General features: G+C 41.7%; 1 protein-coding gene across 3 annotated transcripts; it reads left to right on the top strand.

The window, feature by feature from the left end:
* The first annotated feature begins 1,000 nt into the window (after positions 1–1,000).
* On the top strand, positions 1,001–15,725 carry METTL21C (methyltransferase 21C, AARS1 lysine). Of its 3 annotated transcripts, none has more exons than XM_077973936.1 (5): positions 1,001–3,578; positions 5,117–5,255; positions 8,628–8,779; positions 13,104–13,221; positions 13,737–15,725. In XM_077973936.1, the coding sequence occupies exons 2-5, from the start codon at positions 5,126–5,128 to the stop codon at positions 14,129–14,131; spliced, it is 795 nt and encodes a 264-aa protein (XP_077830062.1). In that variant the 5' UTR covers positions 1,001–3,578; positions 5,117–5,125; the 3' UTR covers positions 14,132–15,725. The 3 variants fall into 3 exon arrangements, with proteins under 3 accessions (XP_077830062.1, XP_077830061.1, XP_001094031.3); XM_077973935.1 differs by having other exon boundaries at positions 5,100–5,255; XM_001094031.5 differs by having other exon boundaries at positions 1,001–5,255.
* The last annotated feature ends 775 nt before the right edge of the window (positions 15,726–16,500 follow it).

Below are 16,500 nucleotides of genomic sequence, written 5' to 3'. Positions count from 1 at the left end.
GACACCTGGGATGGCAATTGGGGTTTACCCTTCATGGCAATGTTGATCCTTTTCCTGGCCCAGGGTGGCTTGACCTTTGCACTGTAGACATTCTGAGCTGGGTAATTCTTTGCTGTGCAGGGCTGCCCTGTGCATTGTAGGAGGTTTTCCTGCATCCTCTATGCACTAGATGCCAGGAGCATCCCACCCCTTATTGTGATAACTAAAAATGTCTCCCCAAAATTGCTGAATGTCCCCTTGGCAGGAGGGGAGGATTCCCCCTTGAGAACCACAGCCCAAGAGAGCCAGATTCCATAGGAAAAAGGGCAGTGCCCATCCTGACGGAGAGAGGCGAGTGACAGCACACGGACAGCCTCCTTATGGAGACTTTGATCCAATCTTGTATCTTCTGACTCCAAATCTGGCCCACTTTCCATTATGTAGGCTTCTTGGGATCAATTGTTCCATTGCTGTACTTGTTAGAAAGTTCTTTCCTGTTGAGCCCAAATCTGCTTCCCGGTAACTGACTTCATCAGCGTGCCCTCTGAAGCCATGCAGGAGTTCTAATCCTTTTCATGGGCTGCACTTCAACTATTTGAAAACAACTTGTGTGTCCCTGCCCTGTCCCCTCCCTGCCCTGCCTCCCGCCAATCCCTCCCTGAACCTTTGGAGCATCCCCGTGGCTGCTTGGGCACTCAGAGGTTCACTCAATAACAAATTCAGCAACTACAACACCTACTATGTGCCAGGTGCTACCCTATGTCAGGAACAATTCTCAGACAGGGAATTCAAACTTCTTGGTTCCTTCTCAAACCTGCAAACAAGAATTGCCAGAGCCTGGAGTTCATGCATGTTAAAGCTTCCGAGGGATTTGGGCATAGTCTGCCTACAGTTAAGTCCAGCATTTAAGAGCCTTTGATCTACCGTGGTCTAGCTCCAGGCAATAGAGCTCTGATTTGTATCTTAAAGCAGCTATCTAAAAGATGGCTTTGAAGAAAGTATTAAAAAGGAACTCTTTTAAAAAATTATTTATTTATTTATTTTGATTATACTTTAAGTTCTGGGGTACACATGCAGAATGTGCAGGTTTGTTACATGGGTATACACGTGCCATAGTGATTTGCTGCACCCATCAACCCGTCATCTACATTAGGTATTTCTCCTAATGCTACCCCTCCTCTAGTCCCCCACCCCCCAACAGACCCCGGTGTGTAATGTGTCCCTCCCTGTGTCCTTATGTTCTTATTGTTCAACTCCCACTTATGAGTGAGAACATGCAATGTTTGGTTTTCTGTTCCTGTATTAGTCTGCTGAGGATGATGGTTTCCAGCTTCATCCATGTCCCTGTAAAGGACATGAACTCATCCTAAAAATAGGATGCTAGGTTAAAGAGGTACATGTTTCTATCAAGTCACACTTTCAGTAAAATAGCTTTTAAAAAGTTTATGCAAAAAAAAAAAAAGCCTAGAAGTTGATACAAAAACAATGTTCGTGAGGTTTCCTTCTCTAGATAGTAGAGTCAAAGGAGATCAACATTTTTTCCTTTGTCCTTTGCTTCATTTTAAAGCTTGTAGAATGAATGCGTATGTGTGTCTATGTGTGTGTATATATGTATATAGATATACACACACATATTCATGTACATTGCCATTAGTTTTTAAAAGATTTTTGTAAAATTGTACTGATGGCCATCTTTTTGCTATTTCTCATAGGGACTGATGACACCTGGAAGAAATAAGTCACAGACATGCAGAATGCGATCATAGACTAGGAGCATTTGGGGAATAAGAAAGCATTAGAACGACAGAGCTAGAACAAATGCCGGGTCATCCCCCATCATTTAAGAAAGTGGGAAAGGTGATTTATATGGGACCACAGCACATCTAGATGAACATCCTGAGTGAAAAGAAACTGACATAAAGAACACAAAATAGTGACACCAGAGAAACGAGTACCAAGGGTGGGTACAAAAACATAAAAGGGCTTTTATATCTACTCAAGTTAAAACACCATTCATCCAACTCCCTGGTTGAATGTAGCCTATCACAAATGATTCTTTAATTCCCATTTGTCTGAGGCTTTACTTTACATGACCTATATTCTATTTTAAGGGTTTCTGAGCTTCACAAATGAGCACATGATTTTCCTCCTTCCCTTTCGACTGTCCCTTATTTCAATCACATAAATCACAATGGCTTACTTTTTCTTGGAAGAGGTTTTCTGATTTCCTCTTCTCTTTGCTCCTTCTAAATCCCCCGGATTCAGCGTTAAGCCTTTGACTCCTGTCCCTTCTCATGGATAGACATTCTCCTTTCTTCCTCCCAAAAGCATTCCTTTCCTCTTGGTAGATCCGTGAGTTCTTTCTGGCTGCCAGGATATGGGTCCTAGGCAGAGCCTGGGTGGGCATGTCCTCCCTGTGGCTACCGGAGTTTGGTAAATGAGCACAAAATTCGCAGGTCTGTGCAACTGTCCAGCACCCACTTCTTTGAAAAGTGAATTGGAAGTCTAATGTTTCCTACCACATCGCAGCAACTGGATGCCACAGGGGTAGCCTCTGTTCTGTTGCAGTGATATTCCTGAAACTTTTGAAGGGAATTCCATTTAATGTTGCTAGGACTGTGTGTGTGTGTGTCTGTGTGTCTCTGTGTGTGTGTGTGAGAGAGAGAGAGAGAGACAGACAGATAGAGAGAGAAAGAGAATTCTAGCAAAGTAATGTGTCTATGAGGACTGGTAGATAATGCTACCCTAAATAACTTGGGCTTCCACTGGCTGGCTTTTGTTCATAAAATGCTAATCCTTTCAGGTGTGGACCTATATAAAACATTGGGGATTAAAGGTGCACAGAAGCTCCACTCTCTTCTGCTGCATAAGGTAAAGCTATGTTTAACAATTCAAAATTATTCTGGGCTTACTAACAACGAGTCATTTCCAACTCTTTATTAACTATGAACATGTGATGTAGATCATAGACGTGCTGAACTAATAACAGTCAGTAGACTATAGCAGTTCTTTTGCAGATGGCTTTTCAGAGCACAGCTGTCTTCGGGAAAAGTTAATTTATCACATCTACAGTGATGGAGAGGTCATCATTTCATTGCACAAGGAAAACTGTCCTTGGTATTTGACTGAAAATAGTTCTTTCCTTGCATGGAAAATGAAGATGCCTTAGATTGAATGTGCACGGTCCTATGGTGACAGGTTGAAATTCCGTATACAGCGTCACACTGTGTATTTCCTCTGTAACTTTGAAAACAATAACAACAGTTGATATCGCATGAGCAGGAGGCTTTGCATGGGCGACCCCTCTTAATTCCCACAACCATAGTATGAAGCAGTCTCACCGTCATCTACGTGATTTACTTGGATTGTACATGGCACAGGCAAGAGTCAAAGGCAGGCAGGTTTCTCACCACAGTGCTGAGACGTCTACACTGCGGACCCTCCAGATACTTTCTAACAACCAGTCTGCTATTTTCTAGGGGGAACAATCCACTTCCTGCAGCTGTGAGAATGTTGGAAAGAAGGAGCAAGTGAACGCCTGCAAGAGAAACAAATCCTCCTGTGAAGCAGAGCCTGGTAGAGCATTCTTGGCTGGCTTGGTGAGCTGGAAAATTGGGGCAAGTAGTTGATTATGTGATTCTAGAGTCAATGAAAATGCCACATTACTTCCACCACAATCTCATTGCTTTGAAATCTGTTGTGCGGACACGTGTGGGGCACACAGCCTCCCCCAGGTGTAGACAGAATTACCCACATGGTGGGGGCCTGGCACTCTTTCTCATGCTTTGTTCCCTGAGGGCAATTTCGTGCCTGCACGGCTGGATTTAGTGCTGGTCTTAGGTGAGCTAGTCAGTCGTGGCGTGGCTGGCATGTCCAGTTTCCACCCTCAGTTGGATGGAACCTCAATGTGATGGGCAACTCCTGTGTGTGAGGAATAAACCCAGGACAGTAAACACAGATGAGAACCATTTACATTTTGTAAAAGGGACTAGAAAATGTCACTGTGACGGTGTAGACTTCAGATACACAAAACATGATGAGAAATGTCAGGACAAAGCAGGCATAGAAAAACAAGTCAGAACCAAGGCAACGTGGGCTGCGTCCTGCCTGCTGAGTAAGAATGGAGACTTGGGCTGGATGGCCCATCCTGGCTGTGACTCCTGGCATCATCCCTGGCCAGCTGTGCTTGGTCTTGTGCTGGTTTTTAATCTCTCTGAGCCTGAATTTCTCTCATCTGAGACAAGGCGTCATGCCAGTGTCTACCTTATAGGGTCTTTGTGAGGATTCAATGAATACACATCAAGCCCTTCAAGAACTATGCGCAGCAACAATGTGAGAATTCCTCCAGCAATGTCAGGCATCGTATTTTAGGACCAATCAATGATCCCAATAGCTAGGTCTCTTGTTCTGGACCAGGTACCATTTCCTGCGCTTTAATAATCACGTTCACTCTTCTGTTTCTCACGGCAGCCTTGGGAGGTAGGCAGATATTATGATCGCCTTTTCGCTGATGAGGAAATGGGCCCTGAGGGACTGAGTGAGTTGCCCAGTGTTAGAGAGGGAGCCAAGTCGAGCTCCTGGCCCCGGTCCCAGTACTTTCTACTGTCTTGCAATAGAGCCTCAGAGGAAAGCAGAGCAGCCTTGTGTTGGCTCCAAATCCCAGCTTCTAATCCATGATGTCATTAACCCCAGAATCCACACGTACCCCCAGTGGTATGCAAGTCTGGACAGATTTTATGATTCAATTCCAGAAGTTATTAGAGATACAGTATGGAGTTCCAGAACTTAGTGATGGGCTACAGTATTTGGAGTGGGGAGGAGGATGGCAAAGAATAACTTTTCAAAAGAACAAGAACTTGCTGTAGGCCCCTGAGCAACATAAAACTGGTTTTCAGGCCAAAGCTGCTGTTTTGGCATTTCTTCACGCACATAGGTTCAGTAATGCTGAATGGTTTCTCTGCATCTTGCTCTGCAAAGCCAGGATAACAGGTCCTTGGGTGGCTGCTTTGCTCACTCAGGGAACTAAGCTGAAAAGCAGGCGTTCTTTTCAGCTAAGATAAACTACACCTTTCGGAGCCCTCCGGGAATGTCTTGGGCTGAGCGACTCGGGCCTTGTCCAGCTTTTTCCTCTCAGCAGGCTCCGGCTATGGACGTGTGTCTGAGCTCCGCGCAGCAGCCTGGGCGCCGGGAGGAAGGACTGAGCTCCCCGGGTGGCTGGTTAGAGGCTGAGAAGAAGGGGGCTTCGCAGAAAGACAGCACCGGGGCAGCCCTAGAAGGTAACCTCCTTCTTCACCACTTCAACAGTTGTCCTCAGTTGCTTTCCTGGCGATGACATATTCAAGTAAATTTCAGTGACAAGAATTTCCATTTCCTTTTAACACTAGATTTTTTACTATAATGAAGCTTAGCAGAAAAGTGCTGTTTTGCAAGCATAAACATAATTCCTGTTTTTTCATTATTTACTTTTAAAAGTAATTCCTGTTTTTTCATTATTTACTTACCAAAGTTCACACATTTGTTTTTATTGCATGTATAGATTTAAGCTTGCTATATTTTTGTAACAAGAACTTAAAAGAAGAAAAAAAAATCTAGGTTCGTTTCTGCTTTTCCCCAAAATACATTCTTGGCAGCTTTGTCATATAGCGAATCTTTAGAAATCAAACTGTATTTTCCCATTAGGACAATGTAACAGTTTAGGGTTACATTTCTGGGCATGGATTCAGTTGTAAATAAATAATAGACATAACAAATAATATAATAAAAGCCAAGATGCAGCATTTACAGTGTTTATAATTAAAGGTGGTAAAAAATACATCCCAATTCTAATAAATGAGAATGTTGTCTATTTTTACTGAATTGTTTACATAAAAATGCAACTCTACCTTATCTGAAAATCTGATCTCTCTAAAACTATCAGAATAGCACAGATAGAATAAATGAAAATATTTCAGGTGTAATAAACATACATTTCTTTATTGTTGCAGAACCTCACAGGGTCTTATGAGAGAATACATGTATGTCTATATTTCCTTGCAATGTTGACTGGAAAAGTGTAGCTGTCAAGCTTAATATTTGTCAGTTTATTTACCTGTGAAATGATGAGCCATTCAAAATCAGCCTACTTACTCTTCCTAGTCTCTAGAGAAAAATAAGTCCCCAGATGGTGACATATGGGAGGAGGGACAGGCATGGCCTGGATGAGAGTGGGGCAGGGCAGGGAAGCGGCAGGGGCTGGTACAGGTCCCAGATACTCTGAGCCACCACCCAGCACTGTGCTGGTGATGGCTTGTACTGGCACCTGAATTTCAGTAATTTTTTTGTAGCTGGTTGTTATATATAACCATCATTCAAATTTAAGTTAGAATCTTATTATTAAATAGATTATATTAAAGACAAAGGATATTAAAGACAAAGGTATATTAAAAGCGAAGTTGATAAATACTCAAAAGTCATCATCAATTATTCTATTACCTCTTCCTAATATCTACGCTCTCGAGGGTAATCGTGTCTATGGTGCCTGTATGGTAGGAACACTACACTGTGGCGAGGTACTGCACGTCTTTCCCCAGCGACGTCATGCTGCTTCTCTGAAATCGGCATGGTGGGATTAATGGTTATTAAACATTAATTACCCTATTCTTCGGCCTTCCTCCTGCCTCTGAACCAGAATTCAGAGTCAGTCTCTCAGTTCTGTGTGGTAGGAGCTGGGATTCTGTTAGATGTCGGTGGCTTCCCAAAAGAGGTGGGGAGAGCTACAGGGCTCCCTCCTTTTTCTACAACCTCCCTACAGCCTCCTACCAGGGCAGGTGACAACAAAGGACAAGGTCTCAGGACTGAATTGGCTACTTTTATTAGAGGGGTCTTGCAAGTTCACTGAGGTCCCAGGTTTCTGGAAGCTCACCTTTTTTGTCAGGGCAGAGAATTCTCCTTCAAAGTGGTAGAACATACTAAATCAAAGTCCCAGGCGAAAACAACACTGTGAAGGGCCGAAGACACCCGTGATGCTAATTTACAAATGAGTCACTTCATTCCCGTTTTTTTCAGTGTGCTGCACACTGATACTTTTGTACTATACAACAAAAAACGAATTTCTAGATAAATTAAATGAAAATATATAGAGACATAGAAAATACAAGCTCCGCGTTTTGTTCGTGGATTTAACAGACATGGTCAAATGGTCGTGACTGTTTCTAAAGGCACACTCCAAATCCCTCTACTTACTGTGGAGCTGTTACTGGCATTTGCAGAGCAGTGGCATGGAACTGTTCCAGTGTGTATGGCATGAGTGACACCTGAAACACCCAGAGGCCCTGCCCCTGACCTGAGGGATGCTCTGCTGACCAGGTTTCTCCCAAGACCCACTTCCCTTTGCCTCGTATTCACCTCCTTCTGCCTTCCACCTTGAGTGCCTATTTCAGATTAAAACACTTCCAATGTTCACCGGCTGCCTCCTCTACCTTTGTCCAAAGCCCGTATTTTACCTCCTGTTAAACGTTTTACAGTCATATCCCAGGCCACAAAGGCAGGTTTCGTGCAAACAAAACTGACCTTCCTCCCCGCCAGTCTCCGCACTGTTAATTCTTTCCCAACGCTGGGACCAACACCTTTTCCTCTGCTCCTGACCCTTCTTCTGCACACTTTGACTCACTGCTCTTTTTACTCCCAAACACTCTGGAAAACCTGCAAACACTTGTGATCCCTTGGTGTCGGCCCGATCAGGTGCTCTTTTCCTCTCATTTTATATGTCATTTGAGAGCTGCTAGCGTGGGTCACGGGTTTAAAGGAGTATTTAAAGCAATAGTAACTTAATAGCCAGAGCTCAGTTGACATCCTCCCCCAGGGATGTGGGGCTGGCAGGGCTTGGGTGGCTTCTACCTTTTGAGCAGCAATTGTAGGAAAGATTGAAGGAACACGCTCCAGCCAACATGTGGGAATGTTACTTCACTTCAAGACCTAAAAATAGGCAGGTCTGGCTGGGCGCGGTGGCTCATGCCTGTAATCCCAGCACTTCGGGAGGCCAGGGCATGTGGATCATGAGGTCAGGAGTTTAAGACTAGCCTGACCAACATGGTGAAACCCTGTCTCTACTAAAAATACAAAGATTAGCTGGGCGTGGTGGTACACACCTGTAATCCCAGTTACTCAGGAGGCTGAGGCAGGAGAATCGCTTGAACCCGAGAGGTGGAGGTTGTGGTGAGCTGAGATTGTGCCACTGCACTCCGGCCTGGGCAACAGAGACTCTGTCTCAAAAAGGGGGAAAAAAAATGCAGGTTTGTGTTTACCTAGTTGCTCTGTATCCAGACAGCTCATTTGTGCAATTTTGCTGGTAAATTCGCCGTTTTTCCATCAGCAAAACATATGGTGGGGACGGATCCACACCTCTTCTGTCCTCCCCTAAATAAAGAAAGGGCCCAGAGCATTCTCTGGCATTTTGTCATGTGACAAAAATGTCACATCCAAATTTCATGTCCCCGTCATCCCATGTAATTCAATTTTGTGCCAATTTGCAGGCGTTCTCCTTGATAGCATCATCCCCTGTGTTTAGGGAAAGGTCGCTCAATCTAATGCCGTCTTACAGTTGTACCAAGTGTGTCTTTGCACTGGATTTTAACAAATCATGAACTCCAGTTTATTTTTCTACTTCACAGAATCCAACAGGATAGAAGCATCTCTTCACAGCCTCCAGAAATTTGTTCCTACAGATTACGCCAGCTACACTCAGGAGCATTATCGGTTTGCAGGAAAGGAGATTGTCATCCAGGAATCCATAGAGAGTTACGGAGCGGTGGTGTGGCCAGGGGTGAGAGAAGTGTCACGTTTGTGATGTCAGGATTTCTGGAGATAACAATTCCGTACTTCCGAGTTGCCTTGGACAATTTGTTAAGTTCCTTCATATCCTGTGCTTCTCAATTTGAGAAGCCCCTGGGGGTGTTGGTGGTGGGCTTGGGATCAGCAAAAACAGTATTTCTTTCAGAAACACTGGTTTTACTTTAAGCTCTGTTTCTTGAAACATTATTTTTATATTAAATAAACTCAGCTATATGAGGAAGTGAATGCAAAACTTATATACATTGTTAAGAAAAAACCCAGAGATTTAGAGTTTAGATATTGCAGTGGGCATCTCCGAGACATGCCCGTCAACCCTCAGACATTCATCTCTCTCTCTCTCTCTTTTTTTAAATTTTGAGACGGAGTCTCACTCTGTCGCCCAGGCTGCAGTGCAGTGGCACGATCTCGGCTCACTGCAACCTCCACCTCCTGGGTTCACGCAATTCTCTTGCCTCAGCCTCCCGAGCAGCTGGGACTATAGGTGCGTGCCACCACGCCCGGCTAATTTTTGTATTTTTAGTAGAGATAGAGTTTCACCATATTGGCCAAGCTGGTCTCCAACTCCTGGCTTCAAGTGATCCGCCCACCTTGGCCTCCCAAAGTGCTGGGATTACAAGTGTGAGCTACTGCTCCCGGTCACCAGCCATTCATCTCTTTTCCATGGGGGCTGTGTCGGTAGGGACGTTTGGAAGCATGACTTTGCGGCATGTTACCCCTGTCACAGCCCTGAGAGGATGGCGCTGAAATGAGGGCAGTCCTCTGGATTTTGAGTCAGAAAAGCTGCCATTTCCGGGCTGGGTGGTCACAAATGTTCACTTCACCTCCATTTGCCTTCATTTCCATGTTTAAAACCTAGGGTGGTGGTAATGTCTACAGCACTCCTGACGTGGTTGTCAGAATTGTGAGAATTAATTTCAGGTTGTGAGATTAAATGAAGTCCTAGTGTAAGCTCAAATGAGCTGTCCTCATTAAAGTAATATTCTTGCCACCTTCAGCTGAGGAAATGGGGATGCGGGCCCATATGCTGGCGTGGTAAAACTCCCGACTGGGGTGCAGGGCAGAGCCAAGTTGGGCAGTGGCCCTCGGAGCCAGCGCTGTCGCTTTTCCCACTGCAGATGTTGTCAGCTTAGAAAGGCTCCAGATCAGAATTTCTCAATCTGCAGTCTTGTTAAAATGCAGATTCTGATTCAGGAGTTCCAGGGTGGGGCACATTTCTTACACATTGCCAGGTGATGTGTATCTGCTGGGCCAGGGCCGCCACACTGAGTAGTCTTGGTTAGTGGTTCCATAGGGCTCCCCCAGGTCATCTGGTGATGACACAGGATGGGGAGAAGGGTAGCCAAATGGCTCCAGGCTCTTAGAGTGTCGACCTTCACTCACTCCCAAACAGGGAGCTCTATTTTTACACCTTATGCATATAATTTCCTTCAACCAAAGGCTTTTCTTTGCCTTAAAAACAAGTTTGAAAATCATCAAACTACTCACAGCTTCCTATTGTAACACATTTGGCAAATAGACGATAGCAGTGGTGTAGCGATAAAGTGGTGTAGTAAGAGATAAGAGGCCGGGCATGTGGCTTACGCAGTAATCCCAGCACTTGGGGAAGCCGAGGCAGGAGGATTGCTTGAGCTCAGGAGTTTGAGCCCAGCCTGGGCAACATAGTGAGACCCCATCTCTCTTTAAAAAAAAAAAAAAAACGAAGAGATCAGAAATTGAAAAAAGACTATTTGTCCACCTGACTGTTTTATTCTGAACAAGGTATCATTCATGTACCAAACACTAGCCTCTCACGAAACCTGTTTCCTGAAAGCTGCATAAGAAGGGTATCTAGAGTGGGATGGCACCATTTTCCTGTGCGACTTCAGGTGCAACTCTGTGAAAAGATCCCTTCGGAGTTTGCTAACAGGACTAGGGGCTGGGGGGAATGTTTACAATGTCAAAAGACATAGCTGTTCCCGAGAAAAGCTTGGTCTCCAGATGACACCCTGGGGTCAGCCCCTCACAGAGCAGGGCACCAGGAAGGATGCCTGCAGCCATCTCCAGAAAGTTTCTCAGAGCTGCCCTCTGAATGGCTCCAGGTGACACTCTCTTCCTGATATTGACCTCCTCCCCCCCAGCCCCCACTACAAATACTACTCTTCTTTCCTTAAGGACCAAATAACTCCTTTCTTTAAAACTTCCCTTCTAGACTCTGGAGCTCCTTGCAGTGTGCTGCGGTTGGTGCTGTTTATGTCACACCCATGTTGCTATTTCACCCACCACCCTGGCCTTCCACACCAGCTGGCTTCTCCCCGGCCCCTTGAAGTCGGCCCTGACTCCTCGGCAGCTCTGTGGTGATCCCTCTCCCCTCAACCTGCTGTACGCTTCCTCTACAGCACTTACTTCCCCAGAATGCAGTTTGTAATTGGCTGACATGGCCCCCAAGCCCCACTACTGAGTTCCCAGACAGTAGAGATGACTGCGTCATATTCATCTTTGCTTGTAGCAGTTCAATATGAACAGATGAAGATGAAATGGAGTGACACACAGGATCAGGTTGGCTACTAAACCTACCACTGGTGATCCTAAGAGTGACACATCTCAAATCATCCTGGTTGCCCCCACTCCAAACTGGGCCCCAAATAGAAAGTAGAGTCCAGAGGAAGATGGGGGCATATCGTTAGCTAGGGCCTAAATGTGTAAGTAAATCATAGAGTTCATTATTTTTTTAAATCTCAGTGTTCACATTCCTCACTCTAGGTTATTTATACTCAAATTTAAGTAACTTTGTCATTTCTTCTCATAACTCTTCCTAATCTCTCCATTCCAGGGCACTGCTGGTTGATTCCTCATGGCCATAAATGTAAACACCTCAGCAATCAATGCAAATCAAATACCCTTTACTCTTTGTGGAAAGGTTAGAGGAAGGTGGAGGCAGAAGAGAATGAATAAAGAAGAAAGGGATGTTTGATTTCCTGTATAAAAAACTAACAATATTTAGTTATATATTGTTATATATATAACTAAACGTTGATATATAAAACATTTTATATGTATTATATATAAAATTTAGTTATATATTGTTATATATATAAATGTTGATATATAAAACATTTTACATGTATTATATATAAAATTTAGTTATATATTTATATATAACTAAATGTTGATATTTATATATTATATATAAAATTTAGTTATATATTGATATATAACTGTTGATATAGAAAACATTTTATATCTAATATATAAAATTTAGTTATATATATTGTTATATATAACCAAATGTTGATATATAAAACATTTTATATATATTATACATAAGATTGTTATATATTTTTATATATATAACTAAATGTTGATATAAAAAACATTTTATATATATATTATATATAAAATTTATATATTATATATAACTAAACATTGATATATAAAACATTTTATGTATTATATATAAAATTTAGTTATATATTGTTATATATATAACTGTTGATATATAAAACATTTTATACTATATATAAAACATATATTGTTATGTATATAACCAAATGTTGATACATAAAACATTTTAAAAAATCTCCTTGCTACTACTCAAAGTGGGTCCATGGGCCAGCAGATGAGCATCATGTCAGGGCTTGTTTAGACGTGCAGGATCTTGAGTCCCACTCTTGACCTACTGAATGAGGATGTGCATCTTTAACAAGCTATCCAGGGGATCTTTTTGCACACTGAAGTCTGAGAAGCAATTTCTGAACAGTCTGTTTCTTAGAAGAACCACATTTTAAAAAGTCACTAACCCGTTGTTCAATATGGCAAAGCACTAGCCAACCTGAATTTTGGTAAAGGAGTCAGGAAAGAGGTGTTCAAGTTTATAAAATGACATTTAAAAAAAATTATTTCTATAATTTAAAAAACTGTCTTACAAGAAAGAATTCTAACATAAAACAACATTCTTAAAGCAGCTGGAGACCTATGATTAAACCTGTGGAAGAAGTTGCTGTTTTTTCAGCCCAACATTGCCCTGATTTGAAAGAGCTAAGCTGATCTACCATTCTTCCTATGCTTTGGAGATTGAGCAAATCTGATGGAGGCAATTTTAACAAATCTGTTTCCCCAGTTCCTTAGATGCAATTTATTATAACTTCTTTATTTCAGAGGTCTATATATGGCATTGAGTGTACATTTGGGTTCTGATGAATATAAACTGAACATATATAATAACATGTCTTTTAGTATTTAAATTTGGGTGCCAGAAAGGGTTGCTACTGACTTTCAACGTTCCAATGCCCACATGAAAAGTTATAATTATTTTTCAGGCTACGGCTTTGTGTCAGTATTTGGAGGAACATGCCGAGGAACTGAATTTCCAAGATGCAAAAATACTTGAAATTGGTGCTGGACCAGGCCTTGTTTCCATTGTGGCCAGTATTTTAGGTTTGTTTATTCCTGACCTACTATCCAGACCTTTACTGTAACAATAACAAGTGCTTACTCTATGACAGGCTGTGGTTTAGGTGCCTGGCCCTGACTTCACTCAGTGACTCTCCCAAAAATGTCATGCAGCAGGAATTACTGCTGTTATCCACAGAGATAACTGAGTCTCAGAGAGGTTAATCAACTCCAATCAACCAGTTTCCATGGGACGAAGTTGAGTCCAGAGGCATGACTCAGTCTCTGTTGTCAATCTCGGGGGTGGGGTGAGGTGGGGGAGCTACTGACCTCAGGTGGTTGGAGGCCAGGGAGGCTGCCCACCATCTTACAGTGCACAGGACAAGACCACCCACAAGGAAGAATTAGCCAGCCCACATTAGGTCAAACATGTCCAGCCCACCCACCAAGAGCCAAGGCTAAGGAATCCAGTTGTTTCTTGCGTCTCTCCCTGTGTCTATGTACACTGTGGTTGCCCAGATGTTTCCAGGTCATTGTTGCAATTTTTCTTTCTCTCTTAGGAGCTCAAGTCACAGCAACAGATTTGCCTGACGTCCTGGGAAACCTTCAATACAATCTTTTAAGAAACACACTACGATGCACAGCACATCTGCCTGAAGTGAAAGAACTGGTATGGGGTGAAGACCTGCACAAAAACTTTCCCAAGTCAGCTTTTTACTATGATTATGTCCTAGCCTCGGACGTGGTCTACCATCACTACTTCCTGGACAAGCTGCTCACCACCATGGTGTACCTTTCTCAGCCAGGGACGGTGCTGCTTTGGGCAAACAAGTTCAGATTCAGCACTGACTATGAATTTTTAGATAAATTCAAGCAAGTTTTTGACACAACACTGTTGGCTGAATATCCAGGGTCATCAGTCAAACTTTTTAAGGGGATACTAAAATGGGACTAAATCCAACAAAATGCCTTTCACAACGTTAGTGTGTCTTTTGAGTGATGTGTTAGAAATTGCTTTGTTAATAAAGACTTCTTTTATAGGATTGAGAAGGTAGTGCATACAAACAACTTGTATACTTGGAACTAATGTAACAATACTGCAGAAACTTTCTAAGATAACTTAAGATTATCTGGTTAATCTAAATATCTAAAAAGAAAAACTATAAAAACATGAAAAGTAGCTTTGTTGGTTCCAACGAAGTTACATGTTTAATAGATCTTATATGGATAAATTAATAAGTGAATTTCTTCCCTGTTTCTGCTATAGAGCATATGTTTAAACTTGTCAATATACTGCTGTCACATGATTTTTGAAACTGGGCTTGACAGAGTCACTATATCTTAGCTTGAAGACTCTACTTTTGCAGATTTTTAACTGCAGCAAAAAGAGGATATTGAATGATAGAAAACAATTAATAGGCTTAAAGTTGATTAAAAGTGAAAAATAAAACTGCTGGAATAAGAACAATGTTGTCTTAAGAACTTCTTAATTTACAAAGACTCTCCCTCCGTGTCCATTATCTTAATAATTTCTAGTTAATTTCTATATTGTCTGCTTTTTTTCACAGTATTTTAGGCTCTCCGGTCACATACTGTTCTACATCATATCTCTATATATCTCTATATATCTCTCTCTCTATATAATACATATTATATATATTTGCTTTTACAACCATTTACGGAAAGGTAAGAACCTTCTTAGCCTGTACAAACAGGCAAGTTAGATTTGGTTCACAGCTCATAGTTTACCAACCCCTGGAACTGCAGGCAATCCACAGTGAAATTATTAGAATTTGTAAGAGTTTAGGCAAGGTTGCCAAATGTCAATAGTGAAAGCTCAACCTTATTTGTAAATTCTAACTACAGATTGTTAGAAAATGAAATTTAAATAAAGATACCACTTACAATTGCCATATTGAAGACTGAGGAATCAGTCTAACAAAAGATGGGCAAGAAGTTGATGCAAATGTATCTAGCATTATCGAGACAAATTAAGACTAACATAGGTAAGTGGGGAGACATCAAGTTTATGCATTGGAAGACACTGTAAATATGTCAGTTTTCTCCAAATTGATCAACAGCTTATGTGAAATCATTGTAAAAATCCCAATATACTTTCCTGTGGAATTTGTCAAGCTAAGTCTAAAATCATGTGAAAATAAAAAGGCCAAGAAGAATCAAGGCGCTCCTGAAGAACCTGGTGGGAAGATCTGCTTCATAAGAAGTAGTACTTTAAAGAGGCAATAATTGAGACAGCAATTAGTATGATTTGCTATTATTAATACATATGGGTATTTCTTAAAGTGATCTTTAAATCTGCCTGTAAAACAAGAAGTATCTGTAAGTTTAAGGAACAAATGGGCATTCTAGCCATAATTCCAAAGATTTAATTGTCTCTATTTTCTCCTTTATTGATATTGCTTTCTGAGAATGAGTCTCTAAGGTAAATTTCGTGATGTTTTTAAACACTCTTCAATTTTTCTTGATGGTGATTAAGGTTTCTTCTTTTAAAATAAACAATAGCTGATTCATCAACAGCAAAATCTACCTGATACAAACCTGTTTCCAAGATTTTAAGACTAATTGTTTTTTAAAAAGGAAATCATGCTTCCCCCTACTCCCACATATATATAAGCGTGTGTGTGTGTGTGTGTGTGTGTGTGTGTATATATACATACATATGGTGCTAAAGAAGTTGCCTTTCTCTCAAGCAAAAGGGAAGGAAAATGAACATTCCTTTTGCAATGTCCTTTACGATACAGAACTTATAAGATCAGAACCCCCAAAGCAGAAGATAAGTTGTAGGAAGAGGCAGTGTGTCTTCTACATTTGGATGCTATGTGAAAAGCACAGGGTGTCTGCCTGGTGACTTCCAATTATTCTACCCAATTTTACTTGGAGCTGCTTCTCTGTCTCGTGTGAGCAAGGCCAGGAAAGTCACTCAATCTGGAAAACGTTGATTTGTTAGTATGAAGCCCAGTAAGCAAGTCAGTTGATTTCAGCTTAAAAATAGATGTATACATCAATGGAACAGAGTCCAGAAACAGACTCACACATATACAGCTAACTGATATGTGACAAAGATGCCAAGGTAATTCAATGGGAAATTATAGCCTTTTAAATTAGTGATGTTTGAACAAATTGTACACACACACACGACCTTGACCCTTCTTTCATACTACACACGAACATTAAATTGAAATGGATCACAGACCTAAATATAAGAACTAAAGCTATAACAACTGTAAAACTTCTATAGGCAACATAGGGTAAAACCTTTGTTACCTTAAGTTAGACAAAGATATCTTAGATGTGATACCAAAA

Source organism: Macaca mulatta, chromosome 17 (assembly GCF_049350105.2).
Source record: "Macaca mulatta isolate MMU2019108-1 chromosome 17, T2T-MMU8v2.0, whole genome shotgun sequence".
NCBI classification, from domain to species: domain Eukaryota; kingdom Metazoa; phylum Chordata; class Mammalia; order Primates; family Cercopithecidae; genus Macaca; species Macaca mulatta.
The sequence above is the reverse complement of the archived record's forward strand: the minus strand, read 5'-3'. Positions and strand labels throughout refer to the sequence as shown.

Bases quoted from the DNA above. Each gene is read 5' to 3' on its own strand.
- METTL21C (XM_001094031.5), top strand. From the start codon at position 5,066: ATGTCTTGGGCTGAGCGACTCGGGCCTTGTCCAGCTTTTTCCTCTCAG. The intron at 5,256-8,627 runs GTAACCTCCTTC...TCTACTTCACAG, and splicing joins CACCGGGGCAGCCCTAGAAG to AATCCAACAGGATAGAAGCA. The intron at 13,222-13,736 runs GTTTGTTTATTC...TTTCTCTCTTAG, and splicing joins CATTGTGGCCAGTATTTTAG to GAGCTCAAGTCACAGCAACA.